The sequence below is a fragment of the Euprymna scolopes genome, chromosome 20 (genome assembly GCF_053919585.1).
Source record: "Euprymna scolopes isolate OS-2025 chromosome 20, ASM5391958v1, whole genome shotgun sequence".
Taxonomy (NCBI): Eukaryota; Metazoa; Mollusca; class Cephalopoda; order Sepiida; family Sepiolidae; genus Euprymna; species Euprymna scolopes.
The window spans coordinates 65,064,604-65,080,888 of NC_136501.1; the positions used below are offsets into that span (position 1 = coordinate 65,064,604).

Here is a 16,285-nt window from a genome sequence, read left to right on the forward strand (position 1 = left end):
AGTGTTTGAATATATGGTTAAGTGACAGTTTTAACCATTTAGAAGTGCTTTAAAGCTTCATCACTCACCCATTTTTCGACCAAATTTAAAACAATTTATAGATCACCTTCTCAGTTATATTGTGAAAAAATGTTTTTTTAAATTTTCGTTCAGTAAAACAAAAGTTATGATTAATTTACTAGTGTTCAAAATCGTAAAAAAAAAAACGTATAAAAGGTGAGCGACGTTTCTTTTATGACTGGTTTCCATAGGAACCACATCGCTTTAGCGACTACTGTTGCTACCAATTCACTGCTCTCACAAAGAGAAGTAACAAGTGAAACAGAAAGAATGAAAGGGAGATAATGAGGGGGGGGGTTATTGAAAGCAGACGAGTGCCGTACATTGTTTGTTACATAAATGTATATGTTATGTTTATGGGGGCAAAAAAATAAGGCTGAAATTAAACAAAGAACAAGTGAATTTACTGGAAGTCTGGAAAAATCATGGATTACAATAGAAAAATTCGAGCATGAAAAGTAATATGGTTAAGCTTAAAAATGGAAAAGTAAAGGACTAGTTGTTTAAACTGGAAAAGAAAAGGACAAGATATTCTAGTAAAAAATATAATAAATTTATAACATAAAATATTGCAGCATTAAGAATTAAAAAAAAATTAATTTATAACATAACATTATATAATCAATTCTTAATGCTGCAATATTTTCAGTTATAAATCTATTAAATTTTTTACTAGAATATCTTGTCCTTTTCTTTTTCAGTTTTAGCAACTAGTCCTTTACTTTTCCATTTTTAAGCTTAACCATATTACTTTTCATGCTCGCATTTTTCTATTGTAATATATATATATATATGCAAAAGTAATGTTTTCATAACACTATCCTACATATGAGTTAAATACTCTTGTAGAAAACAACAAACCAGTAACTTGCATAGAAAAACATGGAAAATCCATGATTGTTGGTATCAGCAACAAGTCTTGCAATTAACCAACCAAACAATGACCATTATAAATGATTTATATAACACTAGCAGTTCAACCTTGCTTTGCTTGGGCCATATGTACTGTTCATAACTTTATGTGCATATGTATGTATGAATATATATATGTGTGTGTGTAAATGTTTGACTCATGCCCAGGTAACCTACATCTAAAAGTTCAAGTATTTATACCCAAAATTAGCAGAGGAGTTTGGTAGAGTCTGCAAAGGTCAACTCTTTCAACTTTGACCGCTTGGCAGTTAAATTTTTACCTCAAAACTGTGCATATATACGTGCTAAGAGTTCACCATACCTTTTTTGTTATCTTGTCTCTTTTGGAATGCAGTTCTTCCTGTCACTGGTTGATGGTCTGTAAAGAGCATCTAAGACGAAAATATGATGCCGATTTTCTGGCAAAGATCTCTTTATTTCGTCTACAAGTGAACCGGGGAACTCCTTGCATTGTTGACTCAATTTATTTTGCATTTCTGTCAATGCATTTTTCCTCTGACCCTACTAGTCTCAAAACTAACTCAAGTGCGACCATCTACCAAACTTCACCTCCAATTGACTGTCTACTCTCTCTGCCCCCCAAAATCCTCATATGCATTTCTATTTATATCAGTATGCGTGTGGGAGAGTGGTACATCCCCTCACCCCACGTTAATTAGCCTGCACCTAAAATGCACCGACTCACTTTTTAGCATGCAGGTGAACATTCTGTCAACAGAAGTCATTGAGACTGATATGTCACTGGTAACCCCTTGACCTTTCTGCACCTGCCTGACACAAGTAAGTTGGATTCAACTCGGTACCCCGTTAACCGCATTACCGACACAGAACACTGTAGCATAACAAATAAAGTATTTGGTAAAATTTAGTTTGGAGGTTGAAGGTTCAATCCTCAGTGCAAGTGATATTCAGAATACTAATGCAGATTACGTAGGACAGAAAGATTCTCAAGTTTGGCAAAATACACCTGAAGCTTTGAGATTACCGAAGTCAAAATGCTGTGAAAATAACACTGCAAAGGAAAACAATAATCCAAATAATCTGAGGATTTTATTTTGCTGCATTGTTTCTTTTTCATTTTGTTATAAAGGATAGGGTAATGTTTGCAGTTCTAAGGTGCACACCAACTTATGAGGGAATGCCAAGGGGACTAAGTTTTAAAGACATTCGTTACCAGACATGAGTGCCCTCGTGCTGATCAATAATGACCATAAGACATTCGTTACCAGACATGAGTGCCCTCGTGCTGATCAATAATGACCATATCCTATATAAAGCTTGACATTGAGCCATATCCAGCCATTGTAAGTTTTCATTTAGATAGCTCAATAGAGAAATACTAGAGCTATACTTTTCTTTCAAGATGCCCATTTTCGGAATTTTTTTTCTTTCATGGGTCACTACATGTACAATTATGTCATTATGTACAATTGTTTGTTATTTTTTTAATACATACTAATGAGTAGCCACTTAAAAAGGCCAAAAGCCACTCGAGAATAAGACTTAAAGAGATCGTCGGTAGAATGATCATTAATACAGGGTGGAACGATAAAAGTGTCGCCCTAAAGAAAACAACACAACAGATTTATTTTAAAACTTTTAGTAAAAAAAAAAATCAATTCAGGTAACTTCATTATGTAGTAGAACTGACATCTATTCAATGTAGCCACCTTCAGCCTCAATCATTGCCTCAATGCAGGTCCGGAACTGGGAGTATGCCTTTTCCACAAGTGCCGGCGGCAACTCGGTCATTACTTGGCAGATGGCGACGTTCAAGCTGGCTTTGGTGTTATGAGAGGTCATGTTGGTGATGTTCTGAACGTATGACCAAACGAAGTAGTTCAGCAGATTCAGATCAGGAGAGGAGGCAGGGCCAGTGAGAGAAGATTACAAAGTTGCAGCACTCCTTCCAAAGCCAAGCCTGAGTTTCTTTGAACTTGTGGGTTGGTGCAGAGTCCTGCTGTCACACTCAGGAGGATCTGCCAACGGCCACTTGATTGCACACTCCTCAGCACAGCCAGGTACAATTTGGTATCGACTTTCAAACTGACTTTGAATATGTGAGATGGCATGATGTGGCTCTCACTTGAAACCACACCAAAGACCATAACCGTCGCCATAAACATTGTTTTCATCACCCTGGGCACGTCCTTTATTCATAGCAATCCAGCAATGCATTTTGAGGGTGCTGGTAATGGTCGTGTTGTTATAACTTTGATTGGTAGAGAGTATCAGTTGTACAGTGGTGCATCTCCGATCTTGCTCGCTGAACATTACCCGGTGGACTAATTCGCAAAAATAAAAAAATAATAATGATAGTGTCGTTCATCAAATTCTGTCTGTGTTTGTTTAAAATATCACCTCAGCTGATATTTGGGCTTGACGATGAATGCCCTGGAAAATTCACTTCTGATTAATGCTTAGTTTTCAAATATGCAAACAAAGAAATGATTTGCAGTGATTTTAAATAGTACCTCATTCATCGTAAGTTGAACTTATTAATAAGAAAAAATAAAATGATGAGCTCCACCCAGGCTTGACCAGGGTATCATTTGATCTGTAGTCGAATGCTCCACTATTAAGCAATATCTCCAGATTATAATCAATCTGTATTTTAAGAAGAAATGATTTGCTGGAATTTTATTAGCTCCATTGCCGGTGTAATGTAAAATATTACCCTGTAAAAATTAATCTTTTTTTATCTATAAGAGAGAAAAGTTTTTTTTAAGATCGGATTTTTTCGATTTGCAATACTCATCACATGAATTTCTGTACAAAACATATCTAAGAACACTGCCAATCATATAAATTAGCTTTAGTGTTGTGCCGATGAATCGGAATCGGAAATCGGTTAAATCGGTAATTTTCGGGGAATCGAAATCGGCATCGGAAAAATTTGTGTATAATTTCCGATTCCAAAATCGATTCTTTGAATATTTTTCAAAAGTTAATTTTCAATTGCTTGTACCGATTATAAATATTTATTTCTTTTAAACTATTAGTAAAACTAAACTCTATAGATCTACGTACTCGTTATAGAATGAAGTTCTCATAACAAAATCACGTAATTTCATTAAATAGTTTTTGTTTTACGCTCCCTTGACTAATTATCGCAGTTTTTTTTAGGAAGATTCCGAATTTCCCAAATCGTTTTTACGGCATAAAATAAAAACTATTTGATGAAATTACGTGATTTTTTTATGAGAACTTCATTCCATAACGAGTACGTAGAATATATATATTTTTTTATTTTTCGTTTTTTAACATAGTGTAAACTGCACAAGCACCCTTTTTTTAATACGTGAAGACAGTTTAGAGCTTCATCCTAGATCTAAAAATAATTTGGTTTTTAGTGGGTTTACAAATATCGTCCAAAAGTAGAATTTCAATGAGGGGGGGGACTTTTAAATGTAAATATAATTTCTTTTTCAATCTGAAAAATTTCTAAATGTTTTCTCTTTATCTATTTTATCCAGACTTTGATAAATTCATTGTGAGATATTCATGTATATTTTTAACTTTTCCGAAACCCCGAGAAAAATGCGACGGTGTCAGACAATGTGGCTCCAAGAAAATAAAATAAAACTCTATTCGTTTGAAATCTTTTCATATTAAACTCCTTGAGAAATTTGGCAAGTGGGTGTGAAAAAGTATTGTTGTCGACGGCATCGAAGGTGTTAATTACCCCATAATACTTTCAACTCAACTTTTGAGTGAGATTGGCGGGCTTCAGGAGGCCTCCGTGATATATATATATATATATATATATATATATATATATATATATATATATATATATATCTCACGGAGGCCTCGGCTTCAGACGGCATTGGCGCCGTCGTAGCAATCCTTAAGTATAAACATAAACAATACCGGCAGAATCAAAGAAAATCACACTGGAAGCATATTTCAAATTAAATCAAAGGCCAAGCCTTTTCACAATTTTGCCCATTCCTTGTTGGTCCCCCCCCCGATTTATCGGAGAGGGACTATAGTTTTCAGTGGCGTTCGTCCGTTCGTTCGTCCGTATGATTCCCGGATAACCGTCCATTACTTTTTTCTGAAATTTTGCCACAAGTTGTACTGTCAAGGTGCCCGGAAAACTCGCCCCGGGAAAACTCGTCTCGGGAAAACTCGCCCCCTTTCGCTAGGTAGGAAAACTGGTCCCTTATTGAATAAATATCGATTGAAAACACATTTTATGATCGTTCTTGAAGGAGATATTGTTTTTTTTTAAATAGACTATAGCCCCCCCCCCATAATATTTAAAAAAAAATATTTTACTTGTTTAATGTTTTTTTTTTTTTAAAATAAAATCGATTTTCTAAGTGTCCGTTTTCTACCTAACTGGCTAAGTTCTTAGTGGTTTCACTTATTTTAAAGCGTTTATTATGTTCATAAACGAGACCGCATATTTTTTATACTAATATAAAAAGAATTTACTTATTTACTGTTGTTATAAAAGGGTAAAATCGAGTTTTCTACTTCGCCGACTATGTTGTGTGTTGTTTAATTTATTTGGAATCGTTTATTCGGTAAAGAAAAAAGAAACACAGAAAACAAACAAAAAAACATGTCGAGTGTTACGTGAGAACGAGAAATAATGTCCGGTATATCACATCTTAAGAGTCTTGATAATCGCTAAAAAATAGAAAATTAAAGAAATTACTGAGGGAGATTTGGTTTTAAAAAGAAAATAATAAATTTTAGGGTTGTATTACTGTACACATAGATTCGAAAAAGTTGTCAAAAAAAAACAAATATATAACAAATAAATGTTATCAAAGGCAAGATAAGTTACTTTCCTACCAAACTGAATATATTTTTTGTGTTTTTATTCAATGTAACATGTTTATTCAGCTCGAAAAACATACAGTGTTTACCGATGTATTGGACAATTCAAAATGGCGGCCTACTCTCTCTTAAACGCGGTAAGTTCGGGAAAAGGTGTCATAAATAATAAACTAGACAAAATACTATTAAAAAAACACCGAATATATGTCAACATATGTCACGGTAATATATATTGAGCGAATTTCTAACAGGATTTTGTCTAGTTTATTATTTATAACACCTTTTCCCGAACTTACCGTGTTTAAGAGAGAGTCGGCCGCCATTTTGAATTTTCCAATACATCGGTAAACACTGCATGTTTTTCGAGCTGAATAAACATGTTAAATTGAATAAAAACACGAGAATTATATCCAGTTTGGTAGAAAAGTAACTTATCTTGCCTTTGATAACATTTATTTGTTATATATTTGTTTTTTAACTACTTTTTCGAATCTATGTGTACAGCAATACAAACCCAAATTTTAATATTTTTTAAAATATAATTTAGAGAGGGGGGGGGGGTTAAAACTATATCTCCCTCCGAAAAACAACCAACAAAAAATGAAATTAAAAGATTCTTGATAAACGATAGCGGAGTTTTCAATAAAATTGATTAATAAATTTATTTAGTGATTACTTTTTCCCTGAATGATTGATTTTAGAATTTTGAAGTAAAAATTTAAAAAATTAAAAATGAGTTAACGAGAGATTGTTAGCACATGGCATCTCTCGCGCCAAAAAAATATTTCGCTTTTAATTTATTAGTTAATTTTTGCAAAATTTTACAGGACGACAATAAATGTGGATAATTGATAGAATTATAATTTTAAATAACGCATGAGTGCATTTGGTATGAGAGAAAACGAAAAGATAACAAAAAACTATCATAATTAAAAAACCAAAACAAAAAAGTAACGCTCCCAGTTTTTAATTTTTTTGTTTTGTTTTTTATTATTGTTTTTATGACTCCAAAAAACATCGTTAAAATAAGAACCAAAAAAATTGTAATTAACTTTGTATGAACATAATAAACGCTTTAAAATAAGTGAAACCACTAAGAACTTAGCCAGTTAGGTAGAAAAAAAAACATTAAACAAATAAAAATATTTTTTTTTAAATATTATGGGGTGGGGGGCTATAGTCTATTTTAAAAAGCAATATCTCCTTCAAGAACGATCATAAAATGTGTTTTCAATCGATATTTATTCAATAAGGGACCAGTTTTCCTACCTAGCGAAAGGGGGCGAGTTTTCCCGAGACGAGTTTTCCGGAGACGAGTTTTCCCGAGACGAGTTTTCCCGGGACGAGTTTTCCTAAATTCATTTGTCAATACCGATTACCGAGTGAGGGAGCAGCAAACATACCGACAAAACCCAACACTTTTATATTCTACTTTTCATTTAATTAGCAATAATGTTTGATATTATTTTTCTGGGCAAAATATTTCTTTAATTTTAGACAATTCTTTCGCTACTTTGAAAATAAACTGCATTCTTCTAAAGGTTACCTAGCGAATTTTCGCAAAGTTTCAATTTTTGTTTTGTTTATTTTACGCATATAAAATAAGTTTAGATCTTCTTTAGTTTTACTAATAGTTTAAAAGAAAGAAATATTTATAATCGGTACAAACAATTGAAAATGAACTTTTTAAAAATATTAAAAGAATCGATTTGGGAATCGGAAATTAGGCACAAATTTTTCCGATTCCAATACCGATTCCGATACCCCCAAAATTACCGATTTATCCGATTCCCGATTCCGATTAATCGACACAACACTAATATAAAACGATTAGGAATTTAAAATAGATGGTCAGTTTCACAAATAAATATAACGTAACATGAGCTGTAGTGTGTTACCAATTTTAAATTATGTGCGCTTATTGGGGATAGGGTGTCTACTTTTTAAGCGATTACACATGGTTTTACAACGTTGCAAACCGAACTTAATTTAGTGGGAAACACTTTAGTTAATATCCATAAAGAATTAGGATGGCCAGAAATGATGATCATTTTACGTTAAATTTATATTCGAAACTGATCTTACACTCTAAATTCTAAATGATCGCTTTTCTTTCCGCCAATTAAAAAAATGTTCTAACACGTAATCTATAAAAGTAATATTTCATTTTGGAATAGGGATTTAGCTGCGAGAGAAAGCACAGAAAGCTCACGCAATCTCACGTTAAAAATGATTTTCATAATAGTAATATTATTATTTAGAAATTCGTTCGTAACAATGAGATGTGGCTTTGCTAAGTGGTGTTGTTAAATATATTGTTCTTACATCGTTTTCTTATTTTGCCTACCAATCTTCGAATATTTTCCACTATTCATGTAAGTAGCATGTTATACAGTAAATACGAACTGGTACAATATAGCTTTGTTTTAAAATCAAAATAAATGTGTTGTTGTGTTACAATTTTTAATCAATTACAAGAAAAACATTTGCGATAAAATATACGCGGACATTAACCAGGGGTTTATGTAATAATTTGAAAATTTACGAAAAAACAAACAAAAAAAATCTCTAATTAAATATGTATAAATTTTACAAGAATCGGAATCGGGAATCGGATCGGAATCGGAAATTTTGAACGGAATCGGGAAAAATTTTGGCATCGTCCCATCACTAATTAGCTTAATATGTAATTTGCAAAAAATAGGTTCCAAAGCAGCTGAACCTATGAAGAAGGAACTCACACACACACACGAAGTGAATTTTATATAATAGTAGAGATATATACCATTAAATATTGAGAAAATCTTTCAGAATTTCAAAATATTTAGGAAAAACCTTTCAGAATTGCAAAATATTTAGGAAAAACCTTTCAGAATTTCAAAATCATTAGGAACACATGCACATACCTTTTCCTGAGTTAATGAAGTTTTCAACATTTATAACATTTTGTGTTGCTCTACATCAACTTTATATAGTCAATGATACTCTCTGGGTGATAGCCCATTTACATAGAAAATTTGGTTTAATTTTGTTCTCTATTTTCCAAGCTTGTAAATAGGCAATCAGAGAGAAGGATATTTCATTAGATAAAAATTTGGTACTTACTGTTTCGTTGGCATTGGTATCTTACAAGTTGCCAAAAAAAGGCGCAACTGTTCATGAAGATAACGGATATGTTTGTAGCGTCGGTAAATTGTCCAACTAAAATCCCCATGTGTTATGTCAATTTTATACCTGTTAAAAAAAATATATATAAATTCTATCAATCGATTAAATATGAACATGATAAAAATATACATATATAAATTATACCAATCGTTTAAATATAAACATGTTAAAAAAAATAAATAAATAAAAAAAAAATATATATAAATTATACCAATCGCTTAAATATGAACATTTAAAAAAAAAAAATAAAAATATAAATTATACCAATCGTTTAAATATGAACATTTAAAAAAAAAAAATGTAAAATATTGGAATAGAGGTGCATATTTTTGTCTTATTTTGATTTGGTTTGGTTTGATCGTTTTGTTTTACGGCCTATCAACCCTTTTTGGGGCAATTTAATGTCCAATATAGTAATTTTGGGAAAAGTTTTTATGCTCTAAGTTCATTATATCTTTTAATATTTATTCATAGAATTTGGTTGGATAGTTTTGTTTTACGGCATATTGCCTCTTTTCAGGTTATTTAATACCGAATCCAGTAATTTGGGAAAAAAGTTTTTAAACTTTAAGTTCTTTTATTTATGGTGTTTAGTTTGGTTGTTTTGTAGAAAAAATTATTGGTTTTGTTTTTAGCTTTGCAAAACATGATTGAGTTTTGCACAAATAAATTAAAAAAAATAACATCAATGTTAGGTGCATTTAAATCAGGAGCCAATAGCTTCAGTCTGATTTAGTAATCATTAGGTCTAGGACAACGGCATATTCTTTTCATTGTTTTGATTCTCGAGTGTGTATCCGTTGATATCTTATATGCTTTTATACAGAGTGATGTGGTTCTCGGTTGATTAACTGTGTCTAATTGTGGGATATATACTCAATATGTTGTTGTCATAGACCTAGTAATCATACCGTTTGGTTTTAACAAATTTTTTAAAAATAAGACTTTGAAAGTTAAATTTTATTATTATGGTATCATTCGGCCATTAAATTATTAATTGCTACCAAACTATTAAGGTGATTTTTTTTCATCTCTATCTATAAAGTAACAACTTCCGAAACTTTTAATCTTTTAATATATGGGGATTTAGAAACCCCTTTCTATTTGACAGTCCTTCCAAATCCCAAATAGTCACAAATTCAATTTTTTTTTAACAACTACTAACTAAAAATTAAAATCGTTGATTGTTTATGAAGAAATGGAAATGCATTCTGGTGGATTCAATTTTATAATTATTTTTAAATAGGGTTTAGTTAAAATAAAATTTAGTTTTATTTTCACTATGGCCCTTTTTGAATTCAATAAATGTTAATTAATAAAAAAATAAATATATAGAAATAAAACAGTAGACGTATGTGTGTGTCTGTATAAAAATATTTAACCGATAAACTCTTAAACGACTTGTTACATAACACAGGAAATAGTAATCATATCAAAAGTATGGTTTATACGAGTAAAATCGTTGTTTGGATTGATGAATAATGCTACAGCAAGTTGAAATGCAAAATGTTCTTTTCAACTTGCTGACATATTTTTTATTCTTTTTACACATTCACAAATTTAATCACAGCTAGAAGAAGTTTAAGTTTAAATCTTTCGTATCTATCTGCCAGGTTAGCTCAAATGGTAGGGAATGCGTTTGGAGCGCCGAATGTTTTGGTTTTGATTCCTGTTAATAGCACTCAAGTAATTAAAAAAAATCTTTTGAAATCAGCTCTCTCTCTATATATATAATATTCAATAGAGAATTGGCTCTGTAATAATAAATACGAAATCTGCATGAATTAAAATATATTTAAGCGTATTTTACAGCTGGCACCCTTGTCAGAAAAAAAAAAAAATGCAGTTCTCGTAGATGCAAGGAAAACAAAGATAAAACTGTCTAATAATTTTATTAATAGAGACAAATTTGAAAAGTGCTGAAAATGGAAAGCTTCATATGTTTTTATGTGTTCGCCTACATAAATTACATCCTGTTTTTGTTTTGAACATGTTCTAAACGAAAATGTTTGCAAGCGTTTTGCAACCAGAGGAGAGGGCATATTCTTGCTAGCTAAATTAACAAAGAATCTGTTTCCATAATTGTGTGTTATTTTTGATAGTTATTTATAAATCCAATGATTAATAAGACTGCACAGTCATAAGTGTTTTTTGTGAACTTGATATTCCCAAAAATAAACCTGATAACAAAAAGAACTAGAGACAGATAACGCTGCTGCTGCTGCTCCTCCTCATTATCAAGTCAAATTATTTAAATAAAAAGTTTAATAGAACAATATACTCTTTTTTTTAAACGAAGGCTGTTTAAAAAAAAAACATCTGAAGAAATTTGTTTATATCTTCAAGTCTTAACATAAAATTCAGTGCATATTTAGAATTACACTTGTTAAAAAAAACAGAAAATTTTTTATTATGTACATACTTGTCATGAACCGAAGATGTCATATTCCAAAAGTCATGTGGGTTTGCCTAGTAACTTTTCTATTTGGTTAGTTAACGAAAATATTTAGTTGTCGAAGATCAACTAGAGATAAATTTGTCTGTAGAGCTTGAACTATGTATTTAACTAATCACATACAATTAACTGTCGAGAAAAGATATTTCATTTCAGCATTAAATGGCCTCAAAATGGTTGATCTGCCGGAAACAAACGAAATTGATGATTTGATGGTAACGAAATTCGATTTTGAAATATCTGCAAAATGTGCAAATTATGTGAGACAGTTTTTATGTATGATTCTTTTAGTTTATTATTTTAGTTCAGACTAGCCGGATTATCTTACATTGCCCATAGTCCTGAATAAAAAGATAGAAGAGTTTAAAGTAAGAAAAAATAGTGTAACATCTTTCTTTTAAGACTTTTTCAGCCGTTTGTATTATTTGAATTATTCGAACTACTATTGTCAAATGAAATAACTACTAAAATAATTTCATTAATCAGAGTTTATCAATTGATTATATTTGGAATAATAGACATCATTTTCAAGATTTGTCTACAATTTAATTCAAAGTTTTCAATTTTAATGCTAACTTGTAATTCTATAGCAATTTTATAATTTTATTTTGCTAGTTATTTCCTTTGAAGAAAAAAGCCTAATTTTTGATTGAAACTCAATGGAATAAGAAAATAATGTTTTGTATTCCCTCTTTTTGGACAATAAATTTTGTAAATTTTAATTTGCATCATTTAATTTCCTTTCGCATATATATATATATATATATATATATATATATTGATTCCAGAAATTCCTCTCTGGACCAAAGTACCATAGGTTTGCAACAACAGACGGCACATACAAATTTATTATGTCTAGACTATTAGCCACTATCTTAAGTAACTTTAGAACAACATTTTAAACACATTTAGTTGTTATAATAAAATCCTATATTTCATCCTAGGAGCAACACCATCATAATTGCAGCATCTTTAGAAGAAGTAGTTCTTATTTTCCCCCCTAAATATCAAGTTCTCCTACCACCCCTATTCAAAACTGGGAGGAAATATACACATTCTAAAGATATTGAGATATTGTGCTTGCACCCTTTGTAACTAGATCATAAACTCAGACATAACATAATCTCTCCATTTCCTGATTCAAAAATGATAAATTCTCTCTTCTCAAATTCTGCCCATTCTCATTGACTAAGAGCTGATAATTCGATTATTCTGGAATCTATCTCTTAATACATAAATGAATGCTCCAGATCTTTTCAAATATGGTGGCATTCTCTACAAGAGGCAATCATTAAAAAAAAAATAAGCCAAACACAAACCGCTCATATGCAGAAAATTAAATACACTTACATATGCACACATTAACAACATGACATTATCCCTCCCCAGACAAAAACAAACCCTGGAAAAAAAATGTACGGGTACCATTGTTTATTTTTTGATTTTGGAGTAGCTTAGCAAACCTTATACGATGCTATTTTCTTGTTTTCTTTTACTTTATTTTATAATACGGCTTTTTTTTTTCTTTTTTTTTACATTTAGTTTTATTGTGGGCGGTTTAAAATGGGGTGTCTATTCCCACAGCCATTATGTTTGATTTTAGACCAATTATACTTTCTGTGGAGTATTTAGTTTACTTCTCTTCTCTGGGCTCATTATCGACACTGCACATACATTACCTTTGTTAATGTTTTTTTTTATAGGTAATTTTTATCTTAGCTCCACCGCCACACTTAAAATGATAGCTTTTATAGGTTTTTGACTATGCTGATTAAGAAAATCTCATTTATATTTGGCAGATACAAGTAATTTTTTAGATATAAAGACCTGTATTATGCACTTTAAATCAGTAGCCGCCAGATTTGTATGCATGCATGAGGAACAAATCTAATTCTATTCGACCGACACTGCCACTCCCCATGGTTTATAGTATTTGCAGGTGGGCATCCTGACAACAACTATCATGGTTAAATTTGGGGCAAATATTTTGACCCCCCCCACTCACAAAATGGGGTGTCTATTCCGATAGCCGTTCTTAACATGGGGAGGTTGATGGGGTCTATTCCAAAAGCCGTTTTTAACATGGGGAGGTTGGGAGTGCCCATTCCAAAAGCTGTTCCTAACATGTGGAGGTTAGGAATATCTATTCTGAAAGCCGTTCTTAACATGAAGTTGGGGGTGGAGCAACAACAACTACAATAACCGTACTTAAATTATTTTTACGAAGAAGGAGCATGCTTCCAGCAGGCAATGCCGGTTAACAGGTCCTGCTAGTATATATATATATATATATATATATATATATATTAATGTCATTTGTCAGAAGGCTGGAAATCAATTACATAAAAAAATATTTTTGTTTTCAATCATGAAAAAAGAATAATGCACAGCCTTTTTTATTGGTTAGTCAAGCTGTTATGCCTAGTTTTTACTTTTTATCTTTTATTTTCACGAAATCAATTACAAAAATACAATGTTATGATTTATGAAAAATTGGTGTGTCAAAGTGCTTTCTAATATATTGATCATGTGTATGCAATCGACATTGTAAGATTAAGTAATTTGCATATTTCTTTGCAAAAGAAAATCTCATCAATTAACTATTCGTTTTTATTTTCTTTTGATGTGTGCCTATAATTTTGGCTGGATTTTGAAGTCATTTACAAAAAATAATATCCATTACAGATATCTTTTCAACCATTTTGGTATGTGAGGTAGATCTTAGTTTAATGAGATTTACAATTCTTGTTGGCAACAGAAGAGAGAGATCTTAAAAAGTGGAGTTCTTAATTGCTAATTTTTTTTTTTTTTAACCCACCCTGAACACGTTTTTCCTATTAGTTGCTTCTCTGAAAACTGACTAGCTTAGCACGAAAATAAAAACGTTCAACCATTATCATGTCACTTCCTGTCTTTACTTCCGTTCCCACAATGCATAATTTTTTTTCTTCTGATCTTTGAACTTGCCCAGTGACCTTTTATCCTTGAACAAAGCATAAATCCTCTGCATTCAAATATCACCTCATAATAAAAACTATCTTCCTTATCTGATTCTATATATTTGTTAATTGTTCTTCAGATGCATCTTCTCAAACTCTGGAATTTAAACAGAATTTCAAACTGAATCCTTTATTTAATCCACAGCGGTAGGCTGTTCTCGTTCCGTCAGACATGACATGGCAAAAGCATTAAGTAATTTCTATTTTATTCTTTGTTGTGGTGTGTCCACCCTACGAATAATAATAAACTCTTCCACTTACTACAATGACCAAAAGAATATATCTCTTTACGTTAGCAAACAAGTTATGCACAAATCATGCATACTTGCCAGTCGGACTGACGTATACTCACACCTTTCATTTGTTGTATTCACTTTTCTGTTCAATATATTTTGTATTAATTTATTTTTATTTCGGACTATTATTCTCATCTTTATTAGTTGTTTTTCATCTTTTATTGGTTTGTTTTATTCACAACGTTTCGGCCAACTATTCCTCTGGCCTTCGTCAGGATAGGAACTTTGAATCTCCTAACTTCATTCTCAGCCATCACGGCCATCCGTAGCTGTTGTCGTCTCACCACACTTTGGCCAAGTAAACCTCTGGCACACTTTGGGTGGGATTGAAACCGCTATCTTCAGACAATGTTCATCTGGAACTGTAGAGATTCAACGTCTCTATCAACTGCGCCACAGGCCCCGAAGGGCGATCAAGATTGGATTCTTTGATCTTATAAATCCACGTTTATTAATTATCTGATCTTCCATAGTCGGGCCCGTACCGATTGGTATATATATTATTCCTTAATTGGAATTCATTTTTGAGATGAGCATTATATATATTAATTTAATAATCTAATTTAATAGTCCGAAATAAAAATAAATTAATATATATAATGCTCATCTCAAAAATGAATTCCAATTAAGGAATAATATATAATATATTTTGTTTCCATTAATTACTGAGTTGTGTTTTTCTTCCGAACCGTTACGGGACCGCAGTTTACGACAATCTTAGTATGTGTTCTCGCGAACCTTAAACTTCCAGAGGATTTTTATTTAAAACTAATTATTACTCAATGCCTTTATCATTTGTGACAGTGTACATGTAGACTTAATATTGTAACAAAGTGCGGCCACGTGTATGGCAGCAGTAGCTGTATGCAAATGATCAAGCCATATGCAAGGTGACGTCAAAGCAAGAAAGGCAGAAATAGAGAAGGGCAGAGATAGATGTGTCACACAGGTGGCTTGGGAGCAACAGGAAAAAATGCGTGCTAAACATGACCGGACAGGGATGGAGTACCACATGTTCAACATTGGAGTACGAGACGTTTGAGGGCCGTTGTCAGTTTGACACAGTTGAAGGCAAGTCATAACTTGGACCAGATCAAGAGATTTTTAGGAGGTCAAGATAAGGAAATCTATTGATCCACTGACTGACGAACATTGCATCGGCAGATGATTAAGATGCAGATGTCAGCGTTCAGAGAGTTGATGCAGTCACACACATACCCAGAGTTTGTATTTTTTATGCTTTGTTATATTTTATTATCATACTTATGAACCACTGCGTGCCCCCTTGGCAACCGCCAATGTGAGTGATGAAAACATGGCCAAAATAGAAAATGAAAGAGAAGAATACTATGGAAAAAGTATTCGAGTTGGTGTTTATTATCAAGTGGGGTAGCATGTGGTACCACACAGGAAACAAAATACAATGAAGTTTTATTACGCTTCTGAATTTTGAGATAAGGATTGGTTATTCATATTATTTGGAATCTTTAATGTTATTTTCATAATGTTTCGATCGATGTAACCTCCGATCTTGAAAATATCTATGAAAAATACAATTGCAAATTACTTAAGACCTCTAT

The 16,285-nt window shown here is 31.9% G+C and overlaps 1 protein-coding gene across 2 annotated transcripts in view; it reads right to left on the minus strand.

Moving 5' to 3' along the window:
• LOC145241454 (phospholipase D1-like) overlaps positions 1 to 16,285 on the minus strand; it is a 320,978-nt gene that overhangs the window by 110,815 nt on the left and 193,878 nt on the right. For both annotated transcript variants that reach the window (XM_080104431.1, XM_080104432.1), the window contains exon 3: positions 8,893 to 9,021. In XM_080104431.1, the coding sequence (XP_079960557.1) occupies positions 8,893 to 9,021 (129 nt within the window). The remainder of the gene's footprint in view (positions 1 to 8,892; positions 9,022 to 16,285) is intronic.